Genomic DNA, 26,721 nt, shown 5'->3' with positions numbered 1-26,721 from the left:
CAGAAAAGATAGTGAAGTATTATTATGTGTAGACAAAAAAAAAAAAATCACAATAAATCATATAACTTCTGCAGACAGATGATATTATTTATTTCTTCTCTTGAGAAAGAAATGTTAGTAGTGCACAGGATAAATCTCTTTTTTTCTTCTTTTTTCCCCCATTCCCTCCCACTCTCCCTTTCTATCCACAAACCATAATTTTTGTAGATCTTACAATCTTACCCATTCTTCTCTGCTGTCCTACATTTCTATAGTATACACTTTTTAATTACCTATTTTCTGTTCAAATCCACCAAAAGCTTAACTAGAATCTCAAAGTGGTCAAAACACTGGGGGAAAAAATAAGGAAACATGATCCATGTTTAAAAAACTCTGTTCAGACCTATTGAGTGCATGTGCCTGTGAACAAGCAACTAAAATACATTCCATGAAATACATTATCTGAACTATCACACTGCTGACTCTGAAATACTTGGAAGTACAAATGTTTTCCAGGAATATATCTGTGAGAATCTAAAAACACAGTAACAGCAAAGATTTCCATTTCTGTATGGCTTCTCTCCCTAACACAAAAGACTATTTAACATGATTCTTCATCAGAAAAGTCCTATGTCCTTTAAAAAGGACAAGTTATGCTCATTGTTTTTGGAAGCTGTAACTAGAATAAGATAATTATCTGGAAAAATGAGTAGTTTTTGTTAACTAGGAGTAATCAGCATTCACTGTGACTTTGGTATAAACCAGGGTCTGTCTGGACAGTCACGGCATCGTCACTGATGGATCTCCTTGAAGAACAGCTCTTCATGGTACATAATTGAGAAGGATATTTAAGTTCAGATGTGGGAATCTAAATCTTGTGCTTTAGTTATGAATTTGCATACATCAAATTATGGCTTCTAGGGTCATTTCTAACAGATGGTAAATGTTAGGAAAGGAAAATGTGCTTGTAAGCACAATACTGCAAACCGTAGCAGGGTTTGAATGAATTGGGTTCTCGCATGTACAGTCCTCTGAATTTTAATATCCTTACACAACATTTCCACTCCAACAAAACCACTCATACATACCAGTGATTTTAAGGACAGTCTTTCACTGTCATGAAGAGAAAATTCTCATTTCTTAAGCATCTGTTCAGCTTTATCCTAAACCTGATTAGGCTAATACATACTGATACATTAGTTTGTATTAGACAAATTCCAATTAGTGATATAAAAGGATAAATTAAACCTTTTTTAAAACACATTTTTTCCCCCTTCACTGAGAAAAGGCAAGGTCTTCAGCCCAAGTTGCAGTAAGAGCAATAAGTGATTTACTGTTCAACTTCTTCCTGCCTACTAAAATGGGACTTTTTCCTTTAATTTCCCTGCTGTACTCCATTTCAGGAGCTGCAAGTTACATGAAACCTACATTTAGATATAATCATTATCTGTCAGTTCACTATGATTTCTAAAGAATAACTTCTGTTCTTCTAAAAAGGTTCATATTCTTAATGAGCAGCGCATCTGGGACAATTTGACTAAATCAGTGATGTAATCCCTAATGGTAATAACTCTCACCTCAAAAAGTCTGATAAAGATCTCTGTAATATTCTCACTAAGTTAGACTCTGCTCTCATTTAATGTTGTACAGAGCTGAGGATGCTGCAATGAAATGGTATTTTGACATAGGCAATAAAAATGGGGGTTTTCTCTGAGAAGGATTTATAAATACTGTGAAAATTATTCAGATACAAATGTTTCCCAGATGAGTCAAGCATGCAGAACAGCTGTAACTTAGCCTAGTGGGCAGTAGAGAAGACTTGTCTAAGTCCTATCATACCCCACGAGTTTTTGGGTTTTTTTCAAAACTCTTTCTGAAGTTTAGGTTTTTTTCTTCTCCTTTCATTCCTTTTTCACCTCCACCTTGGAACAGCTGTATATAAGAAATTAGTCCTTGAAAGACAGGAACACTAAAAATATGAAGTAAAATAATTTCCCCTGGGACTGTAAAGTATTTGTGTTAAATCAAATGAAAAATCAACTTAAACATCCATATGAATATCCTAGGTGAAATATTTAGCCACTTTGATACTTTCTACCTATTCCCTCCTCACCAAGGAATAGAGTAAGAGATTTCCATTAAAATACTGTTATGTATGAATTACCCTTTGCCCACGGGGAGTAGGGGAAATTACAGCTTTTATACTCTGTAATTTACAGGGACTTGTTTTGGGATGCACTAGGCTGACTCCAACAGTGTCAAGTTTTTCCAGAGTATGTAGCATGTCATTTAGAGGAGGAGACCTGTACTCAACTCAGTACTGAACAGGCACAATTCCAACCATTTCAATGGTTCTATTCCACAGCAATGTGCAGAAAATGCTGAGGCGCCTTTTCAAAGTACAAGCACAAGTTCACAGGACTGAAGTCATTCCCATACTCCAAAATCTTTCCAAGCATTTGTTAATACTTGGCTGCAGGCATGTCTGTCTAATGGCTTTTATCCAACAGAAATCCAGTCAAAACCAGTTCATGTTGATAATACCTGGCCCAAAAGGTTGACCACGCACGAATCACAGAGTTGATAAGGAAATAAAAACTTCACATCTTGTTCTCCATCAAAAGGTTCAGTTCAGTTCAGTTCTCAGCTCCAGATACAATAGCAACCATGTATGGGCACAGTTTCAGTTAAGTATTCCAAGGTATGGTCTCAAGTAGTCTTTATCAAGCCAGGTTTCATATCCTGTTTAGCAAGTGAGACATCTCTGGACACTTTGTGGTTCCACAAAGCCAGCTGCAGTAAGACTGGGACCAAACTACTTTGAGTGCACCATCAAAGGAAACATTCCCATTTCAGCAAATTTAGTTTTCTGACTACTGTAATAATCAAAGTTATTACAAAAGCCAGGGCTATGATGGCAGTGTGGTATCCCAAATAAAAAGACACCAGGTGAAGTGGTGTTGGATCTGTTCCACAGTGATACTCATAAATTCATTGGATCACATTTTGCCTCAGAGTTAGAGCAGTTTTCCAGCACAGAACTGCCCAGAGCTAGATTACAGTTTACAAAGATGAGATCTGAGCTTTTACTTACTTTTATCAATATACTAATAAAACAACCTACATACTAGCAAAGCAATTCCATATGAGATGCTGTTTTCTGAATGTATTTTTTAATATTTATATTCTTACACTTCCTTTTATTAGGAAAGTCCAACAATTGCTGTATGATGTAAATATTTTTTTACTATTTACACAAGATCCCTCTTCATGAAAAGACATTTTGGGCATTAATTTGAGCCCTCTCAAAGACTGGCAGTATATTGAATTCAAATTCTATTCTATCCAAGTGAGACATTATATGGGAGCCTTTGGAAGCTGCATGAGACACTTTCTGTCATTTTACATATAATTTCTGTACATTCTTGCAATCCTACCTATCTCAGGGAGGTCAGGGAACCTTTAGACAAGCCTGCTGAAGAAGTTGGTGAAAGCTTTAAATTGTCCTTGAACCAAATCATTGTGCACAATGCATTCAAAATGTGTTTGTAAGATCACACAGTGTTTGCACAGACACAAGCAGAGCTCTGTTCATCACTATAGCTCTCAGGCAACACAAAGAATAAACAGCAATTATGTTTGGTAATTTTAATGTTGCCTCTGTGATTTTGCTTACAACTTTATATGAAAGGACTGCAAAGTTCTGCCTCAGTTTCCCTGTTCCAAATGATAATGGCCTCTCTAATTGCATGCTCTGAAGGCTGCTTTAGGAAAGAGCTACTGAAAGACACATTTATCATGAAATGAGACTCAGTTTTTGTTATACCATTTTTTTCCAATTCAGGGTTGTGTAGTTCAGAGAATACCTGGAGAGAGGCAGGCTAGACAGGAGAGGCAACTTCTCAACCCCAGAAACTCTTGTCCTCTTAGAAGGTTTGAGATTGGGAAAATGGCATATTTCCTCTACCACAGACCTTCTGATGAACAGAGGAAAGCTGTCTGGAAAGTTTATCTTGTCTAGAACTCATAAGGATGAGCAGAGATAACAGAAATTTTTCCTTTATTTTCTCTGTATTGGTTCATAGCTGGCTTTGTTTGCCTCCTATCTAGGCTTTCTTTTTTATCTATACAGTGTCTGTGGCCCACTTTTTAGTCTTCCCAGGGCAAGTGAGGTCTGTCCAGGTACTTTTCCATTAGTAAACAGAAACATTTGCTGTCTCCTAGGTGCTTAGCCTTGACAGCGAGAGGGGAGGGTAGAGCAGATGTGTTCTTCTTCAATTCTATTAATAGCAATGTAGCCTGATTGTCATTCAATAGGGAAATCACCTTTCTGCAGGGTTGATGCAAAGAAGTTAGAAATAGATAAGCAAAATGTCTTTTATGGCTCCAGCTGTGCTCAGTGTTAAATCAGTCGTGGGTGGTTCTTGTTCAAGGTTAGAAACAATATCATGGGCAGTGTAAATCCCAGTTTCAGAACTGCCCTCTGAACACAGTATTCCTTCTTTCAGTCATGGTCCTCCAAACACAGTTTACCTAGTGAGGCCCAGGAATTATCTTCCATTGGACACGTGCCTTTTCGACTCCTGGATACTCGACAGGGCTGGGTGTGTTGTGTCCTTGAGGCTCCCACAAGGTCAAGCTTTAGAACTGCCAGTGCCAGCATGGGGACACCTTAGAGGCAAACCTTGATATTGAGACCCCTATTACCAAATTGATAGAAGCATCCAGCAAAACTCCTGTGAGCTCAAAATGGGCTGTAATATTCTCACAGCACCGAGCCACTGTGTCTCCTTTTAGGCATCTTCTTGCCTTGTACTTTCCTGTGCATCCAGTCCTGTGTCAAAGAACCCTGTCTGGGCCTGCTTTCTCAGCAGAGACACCAACCTAAAATGCCCTGACTTGCATGAGACCTATCCAGTATTAATGACTCTGTCATTTCTGGTCTGGCAGCCAGGGATGAGAATGCAGCCCCCCCAATGCCTCTGTATTCTCACAGCTCCCTTGCGTCATTCACTCTCCCCAAGGCTAAAAACTGTGCTCCAGGTGTTGGACTCTGCTTTGTGAGGCATTTCCCCTCTAACAATGGCATAGGGTGAACTGGATAAGTATAGAGTTTACTTTATCAGCCGAGGATTATTTTGGTTTTAATCTTTTGTTGTATCCAGACTACTTTATTTGAGGTGTTTGCTGGATTTTGCAACCCTAAACATGCCAAAGACACTCTGAATGTGCTCCAGAGCCATTTCTTACACATCACGGAGACTTACTTTCTACCCAATTTTGCCAGCTGACTCGGTATTATTGAAATGAAAAGCACATAAATGCCTCCTAAGAAATACTCATGATTTGTTTACTTCTCTTTAAAATCCTAATCCAAAATGTTAACACTGACATTATGCAAAATGCCACATTTACATTTAATAACAGCATCCTGAATAAATATTTAGAAAAATTGCACTTTTTTAAATTAAACCTGTTGTGAATGAAAAAGCGGATAAATAATGCATACAATAATAAACTTTCCTTAGTCAATCCACCCCTTTGGCAGCATAGATAGTATGCGATTGTGTACTGTTTTTAAATAGGTAACATCTGAGCATGATCCTTCCTACTTTTGAGAGTATTTGTTGACTGAGTATATGTACACACAAAATTAATCAGATCAGTTGATTCCCCCATCTGTTCATTTCTGCCCAGAAAGAGAGACAATATTTCATTAATCATGAGCAAACTATCACATAAAAGCAGAAACTCAGATTCAGAGAGACCTAGCCTAGCAATGGAACAACATTCCAATTTCAGAGGACCTAGCAAAAGGATTCCAGCATTCTGACTCAGTGACCAAAATTTAATATTCCAGATGGGTGACATTTCTGATTTGATAGCCTTAAAAAACCAAAACCTAAACTCTTATCTGTAACAATTCTAGTATAAACAATTCTTCTGCCTCACTGGCCAAATGAACTAGAGCATTGATGCTGTTTTTGAAACAGATGTAGTTTGGTCTACAAACTGGAGGCCCATTTTTTTTTTCCCTTGCTGATGAAAAATGCTGGTTTTGAAGTGAAATTATGAAAAATGGGGTGCTCCTGCCCGCAAAGTGTGCTGTGAAGTTCCTCATTCTAAGCAGGAATAAGACCACCTGTCCTGGGGATTCAGTGTGAACTGGCACAGAAGACAACAGTTTCCTTCTTGGGGCACAAGGTGAACCACTGCTTCATCACTGATCTGATTTCCAGACTTGTGCCTCATGGATTAGAGCCATGTTCTCAAACTCTGGACTCCCAAGCCCTCTGTGGCCCTGGCCTGACATTCAGTGCACAAGTACAACGCTCAGCATCAGCTCTGTCCTGCCTGAACAATTAAATTGAGAGGAGAAGAGCAGGACCCAGAAAGCAAAGGATAAAGTGGTCCCCAATATCCCCCTAAGGGGCAGCAAATAGGTCAAGATCACAGTGATAGGGGCTGCCATTGGCCTGTACAGCTGAAAGAAGGACTGAGTTGCAGGAGTAGCAACTGTAGGAATCTCGAAGCTGCAAGATACTGTGAGCATGGCAGTGACTCCCCATCTCTGGGAACAGTGGCACAGAACAACATTCCCTCTGGAACCAGAGTTACAAATGAGCAGTGCTCTTGTTGTGAGCACAGCACAGCACAAAGACAACCTTTCTGGCCCAGCTTTTCTTGCTTGTTTTATTACAGATTGCATAAAAAGCATAGAAATGATAGAAAGTGTTTCACTTTGGGCAAAACTATGCAGGTCCATTGCAATTACAGTGAAATGATGAATAAGTATATTTCCAGCAGAACTAGATTGTCACACTTCATAGACACACACATACACACACAAATTAACCCGTGCAGGAACAGATGAAAAATTCACACTGAATGAGCTAAAGTTCATGAAATGGTCATACTCTTTCACTGTTGTGATAGGAATACAATGGATTTTGTATTACTTTAGCACACACTGAAAAATCGTACAGCTCATAAGGAAATAATTTAGACTGTAAAATTCCTAGTACGGAAAATCAGAAAATGTGACCATTAAACACTTTTAAAACACAAATATCCAGTCCCAAGACTTCAGGACATTCTATTTCCTGACAATTGCTTGATTGAATTTATTTTATTGGATCCCCACACAAAAGTTCATATTTTTTGTAAAATGTGTTCACTAGTTTGTTTTTTTTTCCCATGTTATAAAACTGGCTTTGGTACTTCTAAATTATAAAAAATAGCGGGAAAATTATCCTTCTAGGTGGTCAGGGAATACACTTTGTTCTGCCTCCTGTGTCACTGTACTCTGTACTATGATTGCACAAGCTCTACAGCTGTACACATCAGGTGTAGATCAACCTCTATGCACTGGAGTTGTTTGAAATTCTTTTTCCACAGGTTATATCTCTGTGGAAATATGATTTCTGCTTTTTAACAATTTTGGCATCTTTTTATCATTTCAAGATGATAAATAAATTTGTTTTCATTTTATTCTTCTCCTCCGCATTCTTTTTTTCTGCTTTCATTGTTTTTTTCCACTGAAGATACAGCAAGTTGTAAGGCAGAAGAGAAAAGCCAAGTACAGAAAAGAAAAGTAAGTATGAAAATAAAGATTTCTTGGATTTGTGGGGGTTTTTACTCTTTATTTTTCATGAAAATGAGACACTAAGAGCCTTTGCCAGAATTTCAATTCCTGTAATTTCCTTTAGACTGACTCCAGTTCATGAAGCATTACACTAACTTCTCATATTCTCTGAATTCTTTGGACTGGCACTATGTTATGAGGCTTTTGAACTAATACAGTGATAACTTGGTCCTGAGGGAGACCTCTGAGATTCTACCATAAATCAAGTAAAAATTTTTAACTCTTGAGAATCCTGTGTCTCAACACAAGCAATATGGCTGCTTTTTGTTTGGGTTTGGTTTGGTTTTGTTTTATTGATGTACCTAAGGAAGAGGGGTGGGGTATTGAGAAATTTTAAAAAATTAAGGAATTAAAAAAACCCACAAAACCTTTTTTCACAGTGAAAGCACAATCCTCTAAAATTAAAGTCTTTAAGGATGCGTTTGCAGTGCGGGAGACACAAACCTAAAGAAGCCCTCCCAAAGCATCATCCTCACATATTTAAATTGTGGTACAGCTGAAATCAGGTGCAAGATTTCCATTTGCTTCAATGGGACTAAAAGTTCTCTCAGAGAATCTAATCAGTTTTCTTTATACTGTCATTTTTTCCTGTTCCTATTATGAATACTGCTGCAATTTGTCTGCACAGACTTCTTCATAGCTTTTCAGCTCCAAGAGCATTTCTGATTCAATTTACCTCATAAACAACTGCATTTTTTGTTCTTCCAATATATCTCTCATAATGGTACCATTTTCACAAATGGACCCCAGGTCAGTAAAATTTGTTCTGTCTATCATTAGTAAAAGCACACAGATTTTCCTCAGATAACAGTTCAGAATACTTTCTGTTTCCATAGCTAGTGTTTTTCTGCATATCATTACAAAGATGGAAGAACATCTTCAATACAGCTCATAAAACGAATTCAGATTCTGAACCTCCTCCTTTTTCTCATACAAATACTAATCCTCTTTTAGATGTGTGGAGCTTCTCCACTCCCACCTAATGTTGAAATTCAGGCATTAATTCTGCCAAGGATAAAAAAGTATTGCTAATAAATAATAGTAGAATTATGTGGTAAATTTTAGATGCTCTGTTTATTATATTCTAAAGTGGGTTTAGCAGATAGTATTTAGTCATCATGCTGCAGAACGCTACATATAATATCATTTTAAAGAACTGATCTTGTCTTTTGTGGTAACTTGTTTTGCAATATCTAGAATGATAGCACACCATGGACTTATTTGCTCATCAAGTCACTGGAGGGAGCTAAGTAAACACATCAATTATAGTGAAACAGAATTAGTAGCAAGAGCACACAATAACAGATTCTAAACTATTTGTTCCATGCTACAGCCTAGAAACACTGTAAAGCCCTGAAATATTTGATGAACAGAAAATAGTATCTAGCTAGTTTAAATGTTTAGAAAGAAGAATACAGATCTTGCTGCTCACTGGTGGGATAATCCTTAGGTGAGTCAACAGCTTGAAACAAATTTACAAGGTAGATGTTCAATTAAAGAAAATCTACCCATATTCATTCAATGAGATTTTAAAATCAGCTGGTTAAACTGACATGTATGTGTAACTGTTGTCTGCAACATAACTCCTGAAACTACTGCTGATTCATTTGACTTATATATGAACTCTGTATTTATAATACTTGAAATTTAGATGAAACCAACAAAATAACTGTAAGATCCATTGAAAGCCTAAGCATTGCTTCAATAGCACGTGAGAGGTTACTCCCAAGGGATCACATTACCATGGAAGAGAGGAAGCTAACGGTGCTTCATGTAGCAAGGGGGCTCACATGGACAAATAGCCGGATTAGCACTCTGGTTAAGGCAATACAGTAAAGTGACAGAATGCTGTACTGCAAGGTGGGAAGTAGAGACAAAAAACCTGAACTAGAAAAGGCATTCTTGGGAGTTAAATATTTAACAGTTATAAATACTTTATGTCCTGGTTACATAGTGTGTCTTGCTTGATTATGTACAGTGAGAAATTAAGATTGTCTTGCATGTTTTTACTGGATGTGAGAGAGAGCATTAATTACAAATGTCCACATCTTTTCTCCCATGAACAACACATAAATTAGCTTTTCCAGAAAAAGTCTGCCAGTTTTGGCTCAATGACACAGTGTCATGATATTAGAGACATAGGCAATTGGAAAAACTGCTGGCAGAAGAGAGTGTTGTATTAATCTGATGTACACTACTGACAAATGTGGCCCACTGCTACACTGCATTAAACTGTTACTGTAGGGAACACAGCAGGTAAAACTTCCTAGTGGCAGAGGCGACACAAATTCAAAGCGTTCCCAGCTGTATGAACCTAGACCAGCCATCAGATGGAAAATGTCCTGTCACTGCTGATCTGACCTAAGAGAAAGCCTCTCCTAATCATTACTAATTTCCTGAGTCAGCGTGTTCTCTTAATGCCTCCCACTAATCACACAGATTTACCACTCAGTGCAATATCTGCGAACCAAAGGAAAACCCTCTGAGATTGAAATATTAAAGACTATTATCCCAACACTAAAAAAACCCAGAAAATTCCCCCCACAATCCTTTAAAGACCATGGTGAGCAATGGCAGGACTTTGACTTATGACATTATCACAAGATAAGAAGCATCTGATCTAAGGGAAGAAAACAATTACTTAGGGCTGGCTACGTGTGCGGCAACATGTCCGTTACCTTTCTGTTAAATATCAAAGCTCCTGCAGTCCTTCTTCACTATCCCTGTAAGTTGGAAATCAGCTTTGCCATTTATAACACATGACATTTCACTGAGGCACCCAATTGGGAGATATTTTTAGGCTACAGAGGAGAGATTTGTTGGCTAATAACCTTGCAGCATTCCTGCATTATGTTGGTGGAAGAGTCACTGACAAAGTAATGGTTTGAACACTGCTTTTCTGTCATACTCTTGTTCTTTGTAAAATTCATCACCTTCAACCAAGAGCTTCTAACAGCTGAAAGTTCAGAAGTCTGTAAAAATAAAATGCCTGTGTGCAATGCCTTGGATAAAACTCAATCAAAGATCACAAGGTTAGGATCCAATGAGGCAAAAATTTCTCCTGCGGGAACAAACAATACCTAATTAGACTTACAGATTTGAGCCGTTATGTGTGTATATATTTAAAATCATTCTATTGCCTCCTGGTGCCCATTTTTATCTTGCTTTGTCAAATTTTTTGTAGGATTAGGTTACTTACTATAATCAATGGACATTTTATGGATGTGATTTAATATCATATACAATCATTGTAGCACATTACAGCTGCATAAGAACTACTCACATTACTGAACTCTTGTAGACAGGTTGCAGGAGAGGACCCACAGCTTCTGGAACATAAATTTACTTTGTTTTGTTCATTAATGTCTCCATGCTGCTGACCTAGAGAACAGAAGAGATAATTATTAGGTGTTTTCAACACCATTTCCCATTGAAATTAGTTTGCCATACCAGAGGCAGAAAACAAGCCCTGCAGAACAGGTACAGTCCCCACATCTTCCCACTGAATCAGAGTGAGTACTATGAATTCAGCACATTTCAAATACTGGTTATATTGTTCATGCAATTTAGCTTTCACATTGTGTAGATATCTCATGCCTCTTTCATTAGCTGAAGCAATTAAAGTACAGTCAGACTTAAGATTTATATTTTCATATTCCCTCTTTGTGCGATTCATTTTGAGATAATTAAAATAATTTTTCAGTGAAGCTGTCACACCATAATGAAAAATGCTATGGGAATATAAACAAGACTTGTAAACATTTTATGAGTTTTTTTTTTTTAAAGTGGGAGGGATCCACAACAGCTTTAAAATATCAAAAAGGATTCCCAAGGTGAAGAATGAACTATAATGGGATTTTAAAAACTCAGCTAACAATTACTAGAAAATAATTACTTTTGCAGAAAAGAAGTATATAAGGAAAACGTCAGCTGATTAAAATAATTCAGTATTTTTGTCTCCTATTTTCTTTGTATGATTATTACTGTACCTGTCCAGATAACAGAACAGACAATGTAGAACAGCACACATCATTTCCTGCATTAGCTACTTTAATCTGCTGTGATTGAGAATGTATTTCTGGACACTGTCCAGACAGGCTTCTGGCAATCGGAACAGTGACAAGACCTGATGTTGCTTGTTAATTCTCTTAAGGCTAAATCCCACAGTCCTTGCCCAGGCTAAATTCTCATTGAGAGTTTTATTTAGGTTAGATTGTGACCTATTAACCTTAACATCTTGAATTCATGGTTCTTTCATCCCACTCTTCTTTCTTTAAATAAAGTATCAGGTTTACCTAATATACTGATACAAAGAGATAGTCCTTGGTACATTTAAAGTCATGTGTCTTGTGCCACTGGGGAAAATCGCTGGAGAAAATGTTTCTGCAAGTTATGGGGTAGTTAAACTGATGTGAACATATGGAAATAGAAGACATGCATTAGATCATTCTCTTCCCCATTTTGCAAGCAGATATGTACAGGAAAATCACCGAATCCACATACAGCACCAATTACATGGCTAAATGCAGGACTAAAGGGGTTTTCTTCTGCAAAATTTTTTTTGAGTTTTGTCCCACTTCATTTACTGTCTATTCCTCTAGAGACTGGTTTACAGTTTAGTATTTTTCTTTCAGTCCTGTGACCTTCAGCAGTCTGGTGTTTCTTTACCTCTGGTAGTAATCACTCGCCAATGTGAGTACTGTGGAAATACCATTCATTTAAAAATATATTTAAAATAAAATTATATATACCTTAACAAAGATGCCTCTTGTTCCTTCAAATACTGGTTTCAGAACTACTCTCCAGGCAGTAAGCAGAGACCTTGCCATGTCAGTTGTTTTTTCTCAACACCTCTAATTCTTTTATTTATCTTTTTAATTAAAAACAGTAAAAACACTTATACAGGAAAAGCTAAGTGTTTCTGCTCATCTGGTGTCATTGACCTCAAATCCATCACTCAAAATCAAGCAAAGCATGTTTTCTCTTCAGTACATTCCAATGCTTGACATTTGTAAAGTTCCTCCCTGTATCTCTGTCTGCAAGTCCTTCCATGGCCTGAATCACTACAACCTCCATATTCATCATCCTTTTTGGCTGTCATTAACCACCTCTGTTTGTTTGCTGGACTTTTTGCCACAGCCCTGTTTTTGTCTTCGCTTTGTACTTTGCAAAGCTGCCAGCATTAAAAGTCTTTAACAGGATAATACAGCAGATAAGGCATCTAAATACCGCTGGTTTGCTGCAAAAGAGGCTGGACTTATTTCAAGGTTTACCACCTGACTTCTGTATCTTTGGTTTTATAATTTCACTCACTTATGTGCCTTCTATTGCTGCAGAGACTTTCTGCTTGGAAATACTTTCCATCAAAGACATGATGTAGATAAAATTAGCTTTGAGCTAGATGGCCTAAAGAACAACAGTATTAGTGAGAAAATAGTAGAAATTTCTACATTTAACAGCAAACCAAACATACCCTATAGATATAACATATGCCACATACCCTAAACTGTCACTTTTCATGACAGACGTCCCTGGATCTTAAACTGTCTTTCCTATATAGATGACACTAGAACAGCCCAAGAGAGCATAAGCCAGTGGTCCAGTATGGTGCAGAAAATTCTCTAAAAACAATTATTCTTAATTGTATGAAATTTCCATTGCTTGCTCCTACCTCTGGAAATGATACAAATTCTTCTGTAGAATATTTCATATCTGGAACTAGGCACCAAAAGCACTTCGATAACTATTCTTAAACAGAGTTTGATGCTGTGCAGTTTTCTCTTTAAAAAATAATTTTTAATAATCTACTGCTTTTCTTTGTTACTACTAATAATAAAGCCACGTGTGCAACTCAGAGTGTAAAGTTAAAATCTGAAGGAAAAACCTCACACTTTCTGTGTTTTGCAGTAGGCAAGCATTTAAAAGGAACCAAACAACCCAGTTTTTACAGCTCTGCTCTATTTGAAGTCCTTCTTATGCTGAAGCTAATTATGCATCTAGCTAAGCGTGTGAGTATCAGAGCTAGAAAAACAGCTTGAAGAAAAAAATCAACAATTTAGGGTTTAAAGGATTTGATTCACACCCTAATGAGAAGCCACAAATAATCATGAACTCTCACGCTGCTTTATGACCATTCATTGCTGTTCTGTTGGATACGTGCTATGTTCATAAAGAAAATGTTGGGTGTAGTAAATAGTACAAAATGTTTCATTTTCTTAGGAGTAGAAAAAAGTTTCAAGTTACAGTCATTGGGATTGCTGTGTGCACTGAGCAAAAGCCTGATCCTCTTTCCAAACCAATGAAGGTTCTAAAGGAAGGAACTAAGCTGCAGGTAGTCCTCAGAAGATCAGTTAGTAAAGACACACTTCTCCTTGCAAAGAGTGTTTTAGCCAGCATCGTTTTTATCTTTTCCGTAAACATAGTGAAAAACTACCACTAAAAGGGTATTTTACTGGTACAATCATGTTCACAATTGGTATTTGCAAGAGGAAAAATGTGTTGGAAAAAAAAGGGGGGAAAAGAAGCTTTGTTCTCTCTCAGAAAAGAATAAGAGAGAAAAAACCAGAAAGGAATAGAGCAAAAACAACATGTGACAAACAACTTTATCTCCTGTTTTCCTCTCTCAGTGCCCAGCAGGAGGACTCTCATGTTACCTGTAGGTTCTCATTCATAAGAACCTCTCCTTTCACACACACATCCTTGTTTCTCTCTGTTACAGGCCTTGCTTTTAAAAGAAGAACAAGGTTCTCCAGAGTATCTACAGCCTTGGAGTGCTCACAGGGGAAATACTCTTCTCCTTATCACAATCCCTTGGCAACCCAGCCACATTCCTGTTTCAGATATGCATTATGAGTTAGGGTGTCACCTGACCCTCCCCTTGGTCACCCTTTAATCATTCACCACTGCACAGACACACATGTCCTAACAACTTCATTTCTGTCATTTCTCAAAGTCATCACAGAGATGCATTTGTGCCTGGCATCTGCAAGGGTAACCTAACCAAGGGCAAGCCCTCCAGAGCCCCAGCTCTTCAGCAGGAGCTGCAGCACAACTGGTAACTAACAACGTAAGAGCTAGCAAGGATATTGATTAACAGACATTGCATCAGGATGCATCAGTTTCGTTGGAACTGCAGGAGCAACACTGATATTAAATGCAATTAAGAAAACAAAGTTCTTTGCCAAGATAATTCACATTTGTAGCAATTTTTTCTTCTGTAAAAGGAAATCAAAACTGTCCTTTGAGACTTCCTTACTGAAAACCTAATTTTTTAAAAAATAGTCTCCTTATTTCTCCTAAAAATGCCATGTTTATTTTTAGGACAAAAAAACCCACACTTACCATAAAAGATGCTAAAAATTTCTATTCCAATCAGCTTTCTCATAATATATACTGTTCCAAACAATGCTTCAGATATGTTATCTAACCTGGGAAAGCTAAAGACACATTTCAATTTCCAAGCAAATATAAAATGTATTTTAAAATAATTCAACACCAGTTCCTATCTTTTTTTTTTTTTTTTTTTTTTGTCTGTAGCTTAGACATGTGAGTATTCTTCATATTTCTTTTTCTCCTGAGTCTAATCTGACATTTTCTTCCAAACACACACCTTTTAAATCCCAAAGAAGGCCAGAAGCAAAATTTCTGGCTGGTAGAACTCCACTGAAGTCAAGAGGAATTTATCCCATGTGTATAAAGATCTGGGGGCACAGCTGTAGCTTAAAAAGAAAGCATAAAAGCTGAAGCACTCTAGACACAAAAATGAATTGTAGAAGTTTGCTTAAATGGGTAAATTAATGAGCTTCAGTGTATAATCCTGATTCACTGCTCTGGAGCTGTCACCTGCCATACAGAATACCTTTACAGCCTTGCTTCTCTTACAGTTACAAAGCAGTTAACTCTACTGGGTGGAATTTCAGCAAAAGAAAATTGAATCTACAAAGTCGAAGCATATTTATTTGAAAATTTATAACATAGTATATTAAAAATAAAAGCAAAATCCTCCTGCACAAAAGATTTTCATGAACCTGACTACAATGTCTTCATTTAAAATTAGCTGCTGCATGAGTAGCATAACTAATGAAATGGTTTTCTTATAGATTTTTCCCCTACAGTCATGACCCAGTTCCTGCAGAGACATCTAGAAAGCAGAGTTTTAGCTAATCTGACTGTGCACAAATGCTAATTGGATGGTCAGGTACATTTTGACTGATTAGCTATAGCCAAATGTTACACACAATGTGAGTTCTGTCAGGGTGATCTTTCTTTGTACGGCTCTTTTCTAGTCACAGACCAATTCTCCCAATTTTTCTACCCATTTAGACACCTTTGTGTCCTACCTATTTCTCTTTCAGTTTTCACTGAAATTAACCCCTGGGCTCAATATAGGTGGAGGCAGAACAGAGAGACAATCACTGCCCAATGGAAGGGTTTTCCCTGGGCACCTGACTAAAAAATATAAAAGATAACATGTGGAAATACCTCTGAATCCCTGTCACTTTAACAAAATATTTCGTTTAAACACTGCAGGATTTCTGTCTTTAATCATACTCACCCATAATGAGAGACAGCAAACCTGTAACTCCAAAGGAGTTGCTTGTGTTGCTGTTGCCACTGTGTGTCCCCTGCCTGAGGACAAGCTGAGGTAACAGGACAGCCTGGTCATGTCAGGAGTCAGCCAGTTCCAAGGTTTGAAGTCCTTCATAGGGTTAGAAATGGGAATTGTAGTGGGCTCATTGGTGAGGAATACACTGATTTTTTAAATTTTATTTTCAAGGGAAAGCCTTAAAGAGATGAAGAACTGGAGAGCAAATAACAATCAGGGAAGCTGTGAAGCAACAGAGTCTTGTGAGTCTGTCAGAACATTTTATAACACTGAAGGCCAAACCCAGATAATCTCCATCAGCAAGGCAACCACGTGGTGAGAAACGCTGTCATGAGTTCTACGTGACATTTCTCTGAGCAGACAGGATTTGGAAGTCTAGAATTCTTCCTTGCCATTAGTGAGGATAAAATTAAAGACTGTGGATGGATGCACCTAAAATGCAGGACAAGTTCCTCATCCTTCCACCCTGGGAGCATGAGGGTCTCAGGAGATTGTTTTTTAAATACAGGTTGTCAAGTAGTTCTCATTAAGAGGGTAAACACTTTTTGCTTTCTGTCTGGAAAACAATGCACTTTGTGGAAAGCTTTAGTTGTTCCTAAGGTCTAATCTATTTGTTTTCCTAACACATTAGATTTTGTTCCAAGTCAGATAACCACAATTTGGAAGCTGGGGGGAGGGGGGGGGGGGAAGAGAGAGAGGATGGAGGGTGTAGGTTATGTCTTGAATTAAAGACAGTACAGTAGCAATTGCCTCCCAATTGCTTTAATTCCCTTTTTCATCTGTTCAGGCAATGTGATCAGAACTCAAGGCTGCAGCTGCCAACACAAAATAATTCAGTAAAATAATTTAACATGTTCAAATATTGAGTGATATCTTTGAAAAAGGCAATGTAGAAGTTGTGCCACCCAGTGGAACAACTAAGAAGAAAATACTATATACAGAAATACAGAAAGTTCTACAGTGCTCAAACTGCAAATACTTTCCGTGGTATCATTCGGACCATGATTGTCAATTCAAATTTTTACCCACTGTTCCTCTGAAAACTCATCAGAAGCTACCAATAGTTATTTGGCTAAGTATAGAAAATACCATTTAAAGCAGGATTTTAAGGAGGTGTGATCCTTTACCTTTCTCTGTATGCTTCATGGCTATATGAAGATTTGATTTCTGAAAGATTTGTTTGCAATGAATTAAAATGTTCTGCCTCAGCTGTATTACTTCTCTCTTAATATTTGGCAGTAGATTAATTTCTATGGAATATTTCTGCAAGAGTTTAATTGGGGTGACAACAGGAAGCCAATGAGTAAAGGCAATAACACTGGTCTCAGAAAATACCTGTGGTTGCATTTTGCAAACTGCAAGCAATCCCAGTCCCCATATCCAATAATCAAACCAGTACAGGGTGCCTCTCTGATACAGAAACACTTGTTAAGGATGTCTAGCAAGATCAGCCTAAGGAAATACATTTCAGACAAAGGTCTCTCCTTGGGACAAGAACTTAAGTGAATAACATGTTACTTAGCTTGTGCTTGTCACAGTCTTTTCCTATTCTATTATTCAGCAAGACATTCTCTATCCCACCCATGTGAGAAAATTATTTGAGGAAAAAAGTACCTGAGAAAGGCATTTTCAATCTCTTGCAGGCATATCCTGGTAAAAGGAAACAGTGACTCCCTTTAAGTCTCCTAGCTGTAAACTGAAGGACTGGGAGAACCTAAGTGAAGCTGCAGCATGAGAGAAACACCTTCTCTCTTGCATGGGCTATCAGAGTGGGAGGCAGTCAATGCTTTAGCAAGTGCCAAAGGTAACATTCAGAATCCTTCTGCTGTGTAGGTGATAAATAGCCAGAGTCCTTCTCTCCAGCAGCTATCAAACTCCTAGATATGCCAATGTGATGATGCCATAATACATTTGTCATTGTACACACTTGGTTTGAGGTAAAGCTTTTGACATAAACCTTAAATGCTTGTTCTAGTCTGTGTCAATTTTTGATGTAACCCTGTGAGTCATCTTTGTGAAGAACATCAGGATGGGGCAATTTTGCCTTAATGCTTGGGCTTTGTCTGTTTTAAAAGGCCTCCAACGCAGTGCCGTGATACCAGGCACAGAGGAACTCTAGGCCTTTTATCTGAATCCTTGAAAAGCATGTTAAACTAGCTTACTCTTGGTCCATTAAACATGTTGCCATACTGCCAGGTGACCTTTCAGTTGCAAATCTCTTCAAAACTGCTTTTTTCTTGCATCAGTTATTCAGCATGTTTTCAGAATGCAGACATTTGTCTTATCATTTGATAATCATTACAAATCATAGGATAAGAAGGACCATATTTATTAAGACAAAAAGCAATGTGAATGTGTTCCCTTTGGGTATACATCTAAATATTCATTGTCAAATATGAGACTAACATCTAGCTTCAAAAAGTGTAAGATTTGCATTTCGAGGGCTTTCCCTCAGTGCATTTAAGCTTTGCATGTATTTAAGCGTATGCATCCACCAACACAGACAGAAAAAAAAATACATCAAGAAAAACATCCAAACAGATGCAAATGTTTTTGAATGAAAGCATCAGTCTGATTTAATGAGCATATTTGTAACAGCAGTAGCTTTCCCTCTTTCTGTGTAGAAAAGGATCCTGTCATGATGAGAGGCCCAGGTACGGAGATGAAGAGAAATCACCGACTGCTCTTCTCAGCCTTGTCATTGCTTATGCAAGACAAGTAAGAAATAGCAGAAGGATCCATGATGATAAATATTTGGTCAATGACCACTGTTTTATTCCTAAAATTTCACATGTATAATGATTTCAAGGCTGCTGAGACCTCATATAACTTGCAATTATCCACACAGCTGTGATCACATAGGCAGTAAATTATCACAACATGTTCATAATGAAAAAAAGTTAAAGATAGTTTTTAACTTATTCTTATTTCACAAATATGGGTTAAAACTCATATATTCTTTCAGGCTGGAGACTTCCTTAGCAGACTCACTGGAAATACTTAGTATTGCAAAATGCAAGTGAATAAAGACACAGGAAGAATTTGGTTTTGAACAACCTATATGTAATTTACACAAACAGCATTTAGAGATGAGTTGGAATTGTCTATTTGCAAATAGGTAGTTATGCATTTTATTTCTGAAAAAAAAGTCAACATTTGGCAAAAATCATTTGATTAATCTGTTCTTTAGACACATTACCTTCATTCCAGTGTTACTCCTATAGCTTTCAAGTTAAACCATGCATCTTTCATCTTCATATACAATATCTTAAATGTTTTACATATTTTTCTTTCAAAACATTACCAGTCTCTCAAAGCTACATGTTAACAGGATATTCAAGTGTCTGTGCACTGACTCTAATGATTCTTGGCAATGTTTCAGCCAACAAAAAAAAAACGTTTTTCTGTTTACATGGTGTTATCCAAGTGAAATCATTGGGCTTACTCAGATTTTTTATTATTATCTTGTGAGAGATTTATGGATCTCAATTAAAGGAGCTTGTATTCTGGAAAGCTGAGAGCATAGATTCCAGACTGAGGTCACACATATGGGTACATAGGTTGGAGAGAGAGCCAGCAAAAAGCTATTAGCCAGCAGCAAGACCATGCTGGATAGGTGAACCATAGAAAGAACTTTCTCTGGAAACATTCTCTCAAGTTGTTTCATTGGGGGTTACTTGGAGCTACAAAAGCAAATTTTGCTCTAATGTTTCATATTTGTGAGGAAAGGCTATTGAGGTGGCTACTATAGAATCTTTCATTTAATATTATTTGCCTCATTGAATCCTAAAGGTGGTTCTAAGGGGTTCTAAGTGACCCTTAACTCAGCAGTCACTGGCTTTGTGTGATCTGCTAGTCTTTTCCTCCTCAGTCTGCCATTCACACTCCTCTTTCTCTCAGCCCTTAAGGACTGAAGAGATGGTTGGCTGAATTTAGCATCTTACAAGTGTGCTTAGGCACTGGAGCATGCTTATGTGAACCTGACATGGTGAGCTAGTGGAAGAATGCAGCTGGTTTAGCAATTACAACAAAATAATCTTTCAAGCCAATCATGATGTTCCCTCCAGGCTCCTGTTTCCAGAGGATCCCTAATCCAGAGGAGCTAGAGGGTTTGCAACAAACCCAAAGCAAATCTGCAGGCCAGGATGCAAAGCAGAGCACCCTAATATGGGTCAGTACATCCACCATCCCGTGAAAGAGCTGGGGCTCTTACTGCTGTAAGGTGTGTACCCTTTTATCTACCAAACAGTATTCTGGTTAGGTATTCTACCTTATGGTGTGATCTTATTTTCTTAATAGTCTCCAGATGTATTTTCATACTTTCCTTGAAGCATTTGCAAGAAGGAAGGGGTAACATAATCAACTTTAAAAGCAAACTTTGGAGTGAAACATTATGAAAAATCTTTTATTTTTTGTATCTGCCAGGTAAGACAGATTGTCTTACCTTAAGCAGACAGTCATTCTTGTTAAAACTTGTAGCTACTTGTTGTAGCACCCCATTACCAAACCTTGGTGTGGATAATTAGAGAAGAGCCTCTGCAAACACATGAATTCAGCTGAAATCATGTCCTGAGGTCAATTAACTACATTTCTATATGAAACTAAGCACATCTTTTAGTCTCTTCAGGGCTTGGGATAGAGTTCCAAGTTCGGATATTTCATTTTTCTCTTGTTAACAGTGGCTAAGCCAGAAGGCACACAGACCTACATTCTGAAATTCACCTGACAATACTAGCAGCTCAAGACTAAACATGATTCTGCTTGAAAGCTGATGAGCTTTCACACTTCTTTACTCAGATCTGTGTAAGATAGGAAAAGATCTTTAACCCAAGGCTCCTTATTCACTAAGAATAAAAAAAATTAGGATAGGAGCTGCCATTTATCAGAAAAGGAAAAATAAGTCCTTTATTTCAGCTGATGATGTACACAATAATCATAAATTCTTCTTTCTTGTTTTCACAATGCATAGGATTCTTCTCCTTTTTATTCACATTACAGAGAGGCTTAACTTTCTCTGTACTTTCAAATACTTTGAGGACCCTCTTAAAAACACAGGTGGCACTTATTTTGAAATAATGTCTAGAAATAGAGGGGTGGGGAAGAGCCGACCATGAGTCAAAAGTAGATTTCGTTGTACTGTGGAAAGGCCTGGTTCTGCAATTGGAAGAGGACAGCTCCATTTCCTGTCTAAGTCCAGGTATACTTCCATGTATGCTCCCCTGTGGCCTGAGGCGTCCAAGGTGCTGCTTTGAGCAAGAAGCCAGACTAAGTGACCTGCAGCTCCCCTTCTGAGCACCAGTTCTGTGACTCTCTCATTTCTATCATATTATTCTGTTTCCTCTTCACCCCACCCAAACTTCTATGGCAGACATTTAATTTTTAAATTGTCCTAGAGCGATTTCCTTTGTCTGCGTGCAACTATTATCTGCTGGCTGACATGTCCAGCTGTGCCAGTATTTCATAAACTGGCTGCTCTGTAAGAGCAGAAGCAGGGATCTGCACTAAAGTTCTGCTCATGAGAGACCAGCAGGCACACACGAAGAAATTTAAGAGTCCATAAAAGAAATCTGCTATAATTCATGAGGGATCTTGTGCAGTCCACCTGCTCTTCCTAGCAATAGCCTAAGGAATGATATGACAACAGCCGACCAACATTAAGACATCATGAAGTAACTAAGGTCAAGAGGCATCTATGATGACATCTGTTACTATGATAAACTGTCTAACTAGAATAATGTCACTTAGATAAGTGTGTCTGTGCCATGAAAACTGATCTGACAGCAATCCCAGTTACTGTCAAGAACCTCACCATAAGCCTGTGCGATAAAAAATGTAACTTAGCAGTCAATGTCCTCCCTGCTCCAGAGGTGACCAGTGTAAATCAAGAGCTTACTGTATCACAGATGAGCTGAGTGACTTTAATGAGAAATCTTGTTCTTATGGATTACTGTTCCCCTGCCACATCTTGTCAGCAATTCTTCAGAAAATTATTCTACCATTCCCAATTGCAAGGAAACAGATGGCACATGGAGGGAATCTCTGATGTGCAATGTCTTGGAAAAACAAGAATAAATAAATTAAAGACCAGAGGCCAACACTCAAATTGACTTCTACCAAAATACAGCTTAACTCAGTGTCTTGGGTTTGTGTGTCAAGGTTTTGGTAGCAGTGGCTACCAGTAGCAGGGACTGCAGGGGTGGCTCCATGAAAAGTTGCTAGGATCTTCTCCCTTGTCTACTATGCCAGCCAGCTTCAAGATGGACACACTGCTGGTCAAGGCCAGGCCCATCAGCTGTGGTGGTAGCACCCCTGGGATAACTGACTCAAGAAGGAGCAGAAAAACTGCAGCAGCAACTGCAGGCAGAGAGGAGTGAAAATTCGTGAGAGAAACAACCTTGATGCCGAGGTCAGTGGAAAAGGAGGTGGAGGAGATGCTCAAGGTGTCGGAGCTAAGGTTCTCCTGCAGCCTGTGGTGACAGGCTGTCCCCCTGCAAGTCCATGGTGGAGCAGCCCTTGAAGAATCCCAGGTCAGAGCAAGAAGATCCCCAAAGGAGGCTGTGACCCCATAGGAAGCCCATGCTGGAGCAGGTTCCTGGCAGTACCTGTGGCTCCATGGAGAAGGGAGCCTACCCTGGAGCAGGTTTGCTGCTAGGACTTGTAACCCCCATAGAGGACCCATGCTGGAGCAGGCTGCTCTTGAAGGAGTGTCTAAAATTCAAGGGACTTCATGATGGAGCAGGGGAAGAATGTGAGGAGTCGTCCCCCTGAGTAGGAAGGAGCAGCAGAAGCAATTTGTTATGAGTTGACCACAATCCCCATTACTCATCCTCCTCTGCCACTGGGGTAGCAGTAGGTAGAAAATTCAGAGGTGAAGTTGACCTCAGCACAAAGGAAGGGATGGGGAAAAGGTGTTATAGGATTCAGGCTTTATTTATCATTATCCTGCTCTGATTTGATTGGTATTCAATTAAAATTATTTCCCCAAGTCTGTTTTGCCTTTGACAGTAACTGGTGAGTGATCTCTCCCCAGATCTTGACCCATGAGCATTTCACTACATTTTCTGAGGGGAGGATAGAGCAGCTTTGGTGGGCTCCTTGCATCCAGCCTGGGCCAACCTCACCCACCAGGCTACAATCATTTTCTATTTAGAACTAAGATAGGACAGTCATTATTTGATCCACATTTAGATGATTCGCGCAGTAGCTGCCTAAACAATATAAGCTGTTTTCACAAACATGGAACAACATCAATAGAACAATCTACTGTAAGGTATAGAAACAGATGAAATAATATTAACAGGAATATATGAATTTTCTTGGATTTTTAACTATCTTAACAAATACAAGAGCATCTATATTTCAGTCAGAATTTATACATAGCTGTATTGCATATGCATCTATGCATGTGAAATCCATCCATAAGAAAATAAATACTCAGTAAAGCATATTCATAACCACTCTTGCTAGTTCGATGAATGCTAAACCTTGAGAAGTAATACAGCATGTTACAAAATGAATATCTGAGTAGTAGTGAATGGATACCAAATGTATTCTTATTTTTTTCCATGCTTCTCAGCTGTGTAACAGAAGAAAGAAGGGAAAATTTTCCTAAAGGCAAGAGTTATACACAAACTTGCAAATAACATCATCAGCAATTTACAGCCGGGTAATAAGTAGAGAAATAGCAATTGTTCTTATTGAGGTATTGGGGGAAAGTTCAGTTCTTTTGTATAACTACAGAGTGGATTCCTTAGAGAAGTAGTTAATTCTAACATACTTGGCACAGTTTTAAACAATCATTACTTCTGCAAGCTGCATCAAGAAAAACCTCTGAGTAAAGCATAGATATGTAATGCATGAACATTTTATTAAAGCCATCAAAAATGTGGCATTTTTAGTAAGCTCTTGGAACTTTTTCTATACTAGTAAGGTATTTCTTTGATCAAAAGCACAGTGCTGTAGAAGGAGACTGGATACTGTTAAAGGATAAGTAATAATTCAGAGGATGCCCTCAGAACCTTCACCATTGGTTAATATGTAGCTGGTGTTTGGTTGTGCTGAAAAACTGCACTCTTATAGATAATGAAAGCAATTATTGGTGCAATCTTGCAGACTTTCATTCCCTCTCCAGGGACTCTTTTGCAGCGCATAAAATTGGGATAAATATCTGATTTTTCCTGATAGAGGTATTTCTCTTAAAGTATTGATGAGACTTTGACACAATGTTGAGTTCCTGCCCTTCTATGCAAGTATCTCAGCAGGTGTAGCCAAAAAATTCCAGCTGATGTATCTGTCACAGGAAGAGTTCAGGTTCCCCAGCCAGTGGCAAGAAAAATAAAACAAAAAATACATAACAATTTGAGACACAAAACCTGAAAACTGGGATACAAAGCAGTCTGCCTACGCAGTGTTTATCTCACTGGCAACACCAGAAAGGCCAAGAGCCACTAAACCAACCACACCACCATGAATTCTCTAGAAAACCGCTGGATCTGCACAGATCATACACTAAAGAAAAAGACACAGCTTTTGCTAGAACCTGCCCAGGAGCCTAGCAGTTGTGACTGAGCCTATGAAAGTTTTGATGAGAGCAGACTGTTTTCTCTTCATAAAAAATGAACAGCTTTGATGCTACCTTTCATATTTTCATGACTTTTAAATAATTACATCCAGTCTTGTCTTCCATGACAAATTCTATTACTTTTCCCCTAAACACAGCTCTGCTGACACCTTCTGCACATCAAAAAAAAGTTATTCTGGTGGCAGTTAAGATGACGACTGTGTTCTTCTATTTTGTGCTGGCTGCATGGTAGCCGCTATGATGCAAACAACCACTTGCCTTGCAGAGCCTTGCAGAGGATATGACTCAATGCTCTCATACAGGTAGTTTATTAGTCATGACCACAAGACCATGGTTGTATGCTATGATAAGCTCTGACTCCTGCTATTTCTATTATGCCCGTGAGTTTTTGAGGATGATACATGGGAACAGTCAATTGTGAATGAGAACAAGGTGCCCTGTACTGAGATATTATCTGGTGTACTACTGTGCATTTCACAGATGGATTTCCAGAAGCAGCTGAGCTTTTCTTTTTTCTGACGTACATAATGTTCATGACTGCAGGTGTCAAAGATCAGTTAATTTGTAACTGAAATAAATATCATATAGTTCCTCTCCTATCTCTATGCTGCTATCAAAACTGGCATTTGCCCAAATATATCCCAGAAGGCATACACATAGGATTAAGTATACCAAGAGGTAGAGAATCCATCACTCTACTCAGTATTTTACTGTATTTGCCTCACTTTAATTTTTAAAGTTTGTTTCCAGCTCACCAAGTCATTGATTGTTCTATCTTTCCCCGCCAGATCTGGATGAAGATGTGGGATAGCAATAGCTTTGATGTCACTATTGAGCTGTCTTCTGCTGCCAAGAGATCTGAGAAATTTGTTCCCATTTTCCAGCAGCTGCCTTTGTTGAACATTCCTAAGCTTTAACTGATACATTTGTTACCAAGAAATTGCAATGAAAAAGAAGACCTTATTAGTGCCAATATTTATGACATAAAAAGTACTAATACCACTATATTTATATCAGTGTACTGATTCTGCAGAAGCTCAAATTTTCTGCTTGACTTTACCCCAGATCATGGATTAGAAGGTAAGTGCATTAGGCAAGTGCTCATTTAACTCTTCACAGGTTTCAAGCAGATTATGTGTTAGGATCATTTGGACATTGGTCTATAAATTAGATATATAGATTAGACAATTTCTCCTAATGAAAACAAATTAGCTTTACCTAAGCAATACACAACCGTCATCAATATTTCTTCAGATTTCACTGTATCATCTGAGTGAGCTCAAAAACTCTGATGAAGGTTTTTATATAGATATACAATGCAAACTCGTTATTGTGATTATTTATAGTTGCCTTGAACTGCTTGTTTAGCACATTCAAATATGAGCAGCAGATTCCCCAGGATTATTTAATATATATATATACATGTGTGTGTATATATATATATATATATATACACACATATACATGTATATATGTATGTCTGTATGTCTGTATGTATGTATGTATGTATGTATGTATGTATATGCATATATGTATATATGTGTATATGTGTATATGTGTATATGTGTATGTGTATGTATATGTATATACACCCACACAATGCAAATAGTCCTGCCATCCTTGGATCAAAACTTACTGACTTTTATAAGAGAAATTGTATGAGCAGAGTAACTACTCAGTGGTTTGAGCTCTTCCTGCCACAAGTCTCTACTATATTGAGCCCATATGAAAAACAGAGAGATTTTTCTAAAGTGGCCTTTTAGACTGGCTGTATAGTAACTCTCATGCCCTGATACAGTTCCTAATGGGAATTAGAAATTTGAAGCACCACAGATCAAGGAGAGTCTTCACCAGAATGTCAACAGTCTTTAAAAAAATCAAATAAAGAATCAAAAATCCCAAGTTCAGGTG

The 26,721-nt window shown here is 38.1% G+C and overlaps 1 protein-coding gene across 1 annotated transcript in view; it reads right to left on the bottom strand.

Moving 5' to 3' along the window:
* Nucleotides 1-16,219, bottom strand: part of CABCOCO1 (ciliary associated calcium binding coiled-coil 1) — a 189,804-nt gene extending 173,585 nt beyond the window's left edge. Inside the window, exons 1-2 of the mRNA XM_066190643.1 lie at nucleotides 16,179-16,219; nucleotides 10,908-11,005 (exon numbers count right to left, since the gene is read on the bottom strand). Of these exons, the coding sequence (XP_066046740.1) occupies nucleotides 10,908-11,005; nucleotides 16,179-16,182 (102 nt within the window). The 5' untranslated portion in view covers nucleotides 16,183-16,219. The remainder of the gene's footprint in view (nucleotides 1-10,907; nucleotides 11,006-16,178) is intronic.
* Between the last annotated feature and the right edge of the window lie 10,502 nt (nucleotides 16,220-26,721).

The sequence above is a fragment of the Chamaea fasciata genome, unplaced genomic scaffold (genome assembly GCF_029207755.1).
Source record: "Chamaea fasciata isolate MVZ Bird 193981 ecotype frontalis unplaced genomic scaffold, bChaFas1.0.hap1 SCAF_9, whole genome shotgun sequence".
NCBI classification, from domain to species: Eukaryota; Metazoa; Chordata; class Aves; order Passeriformes; family Sylviidae; genus Chamaea; species Chamaea fasciata.
Note: the sequence above shows the minus strand (reverse complement) of the source record. Positions and strands in the feature narration are given on the sequence as shown.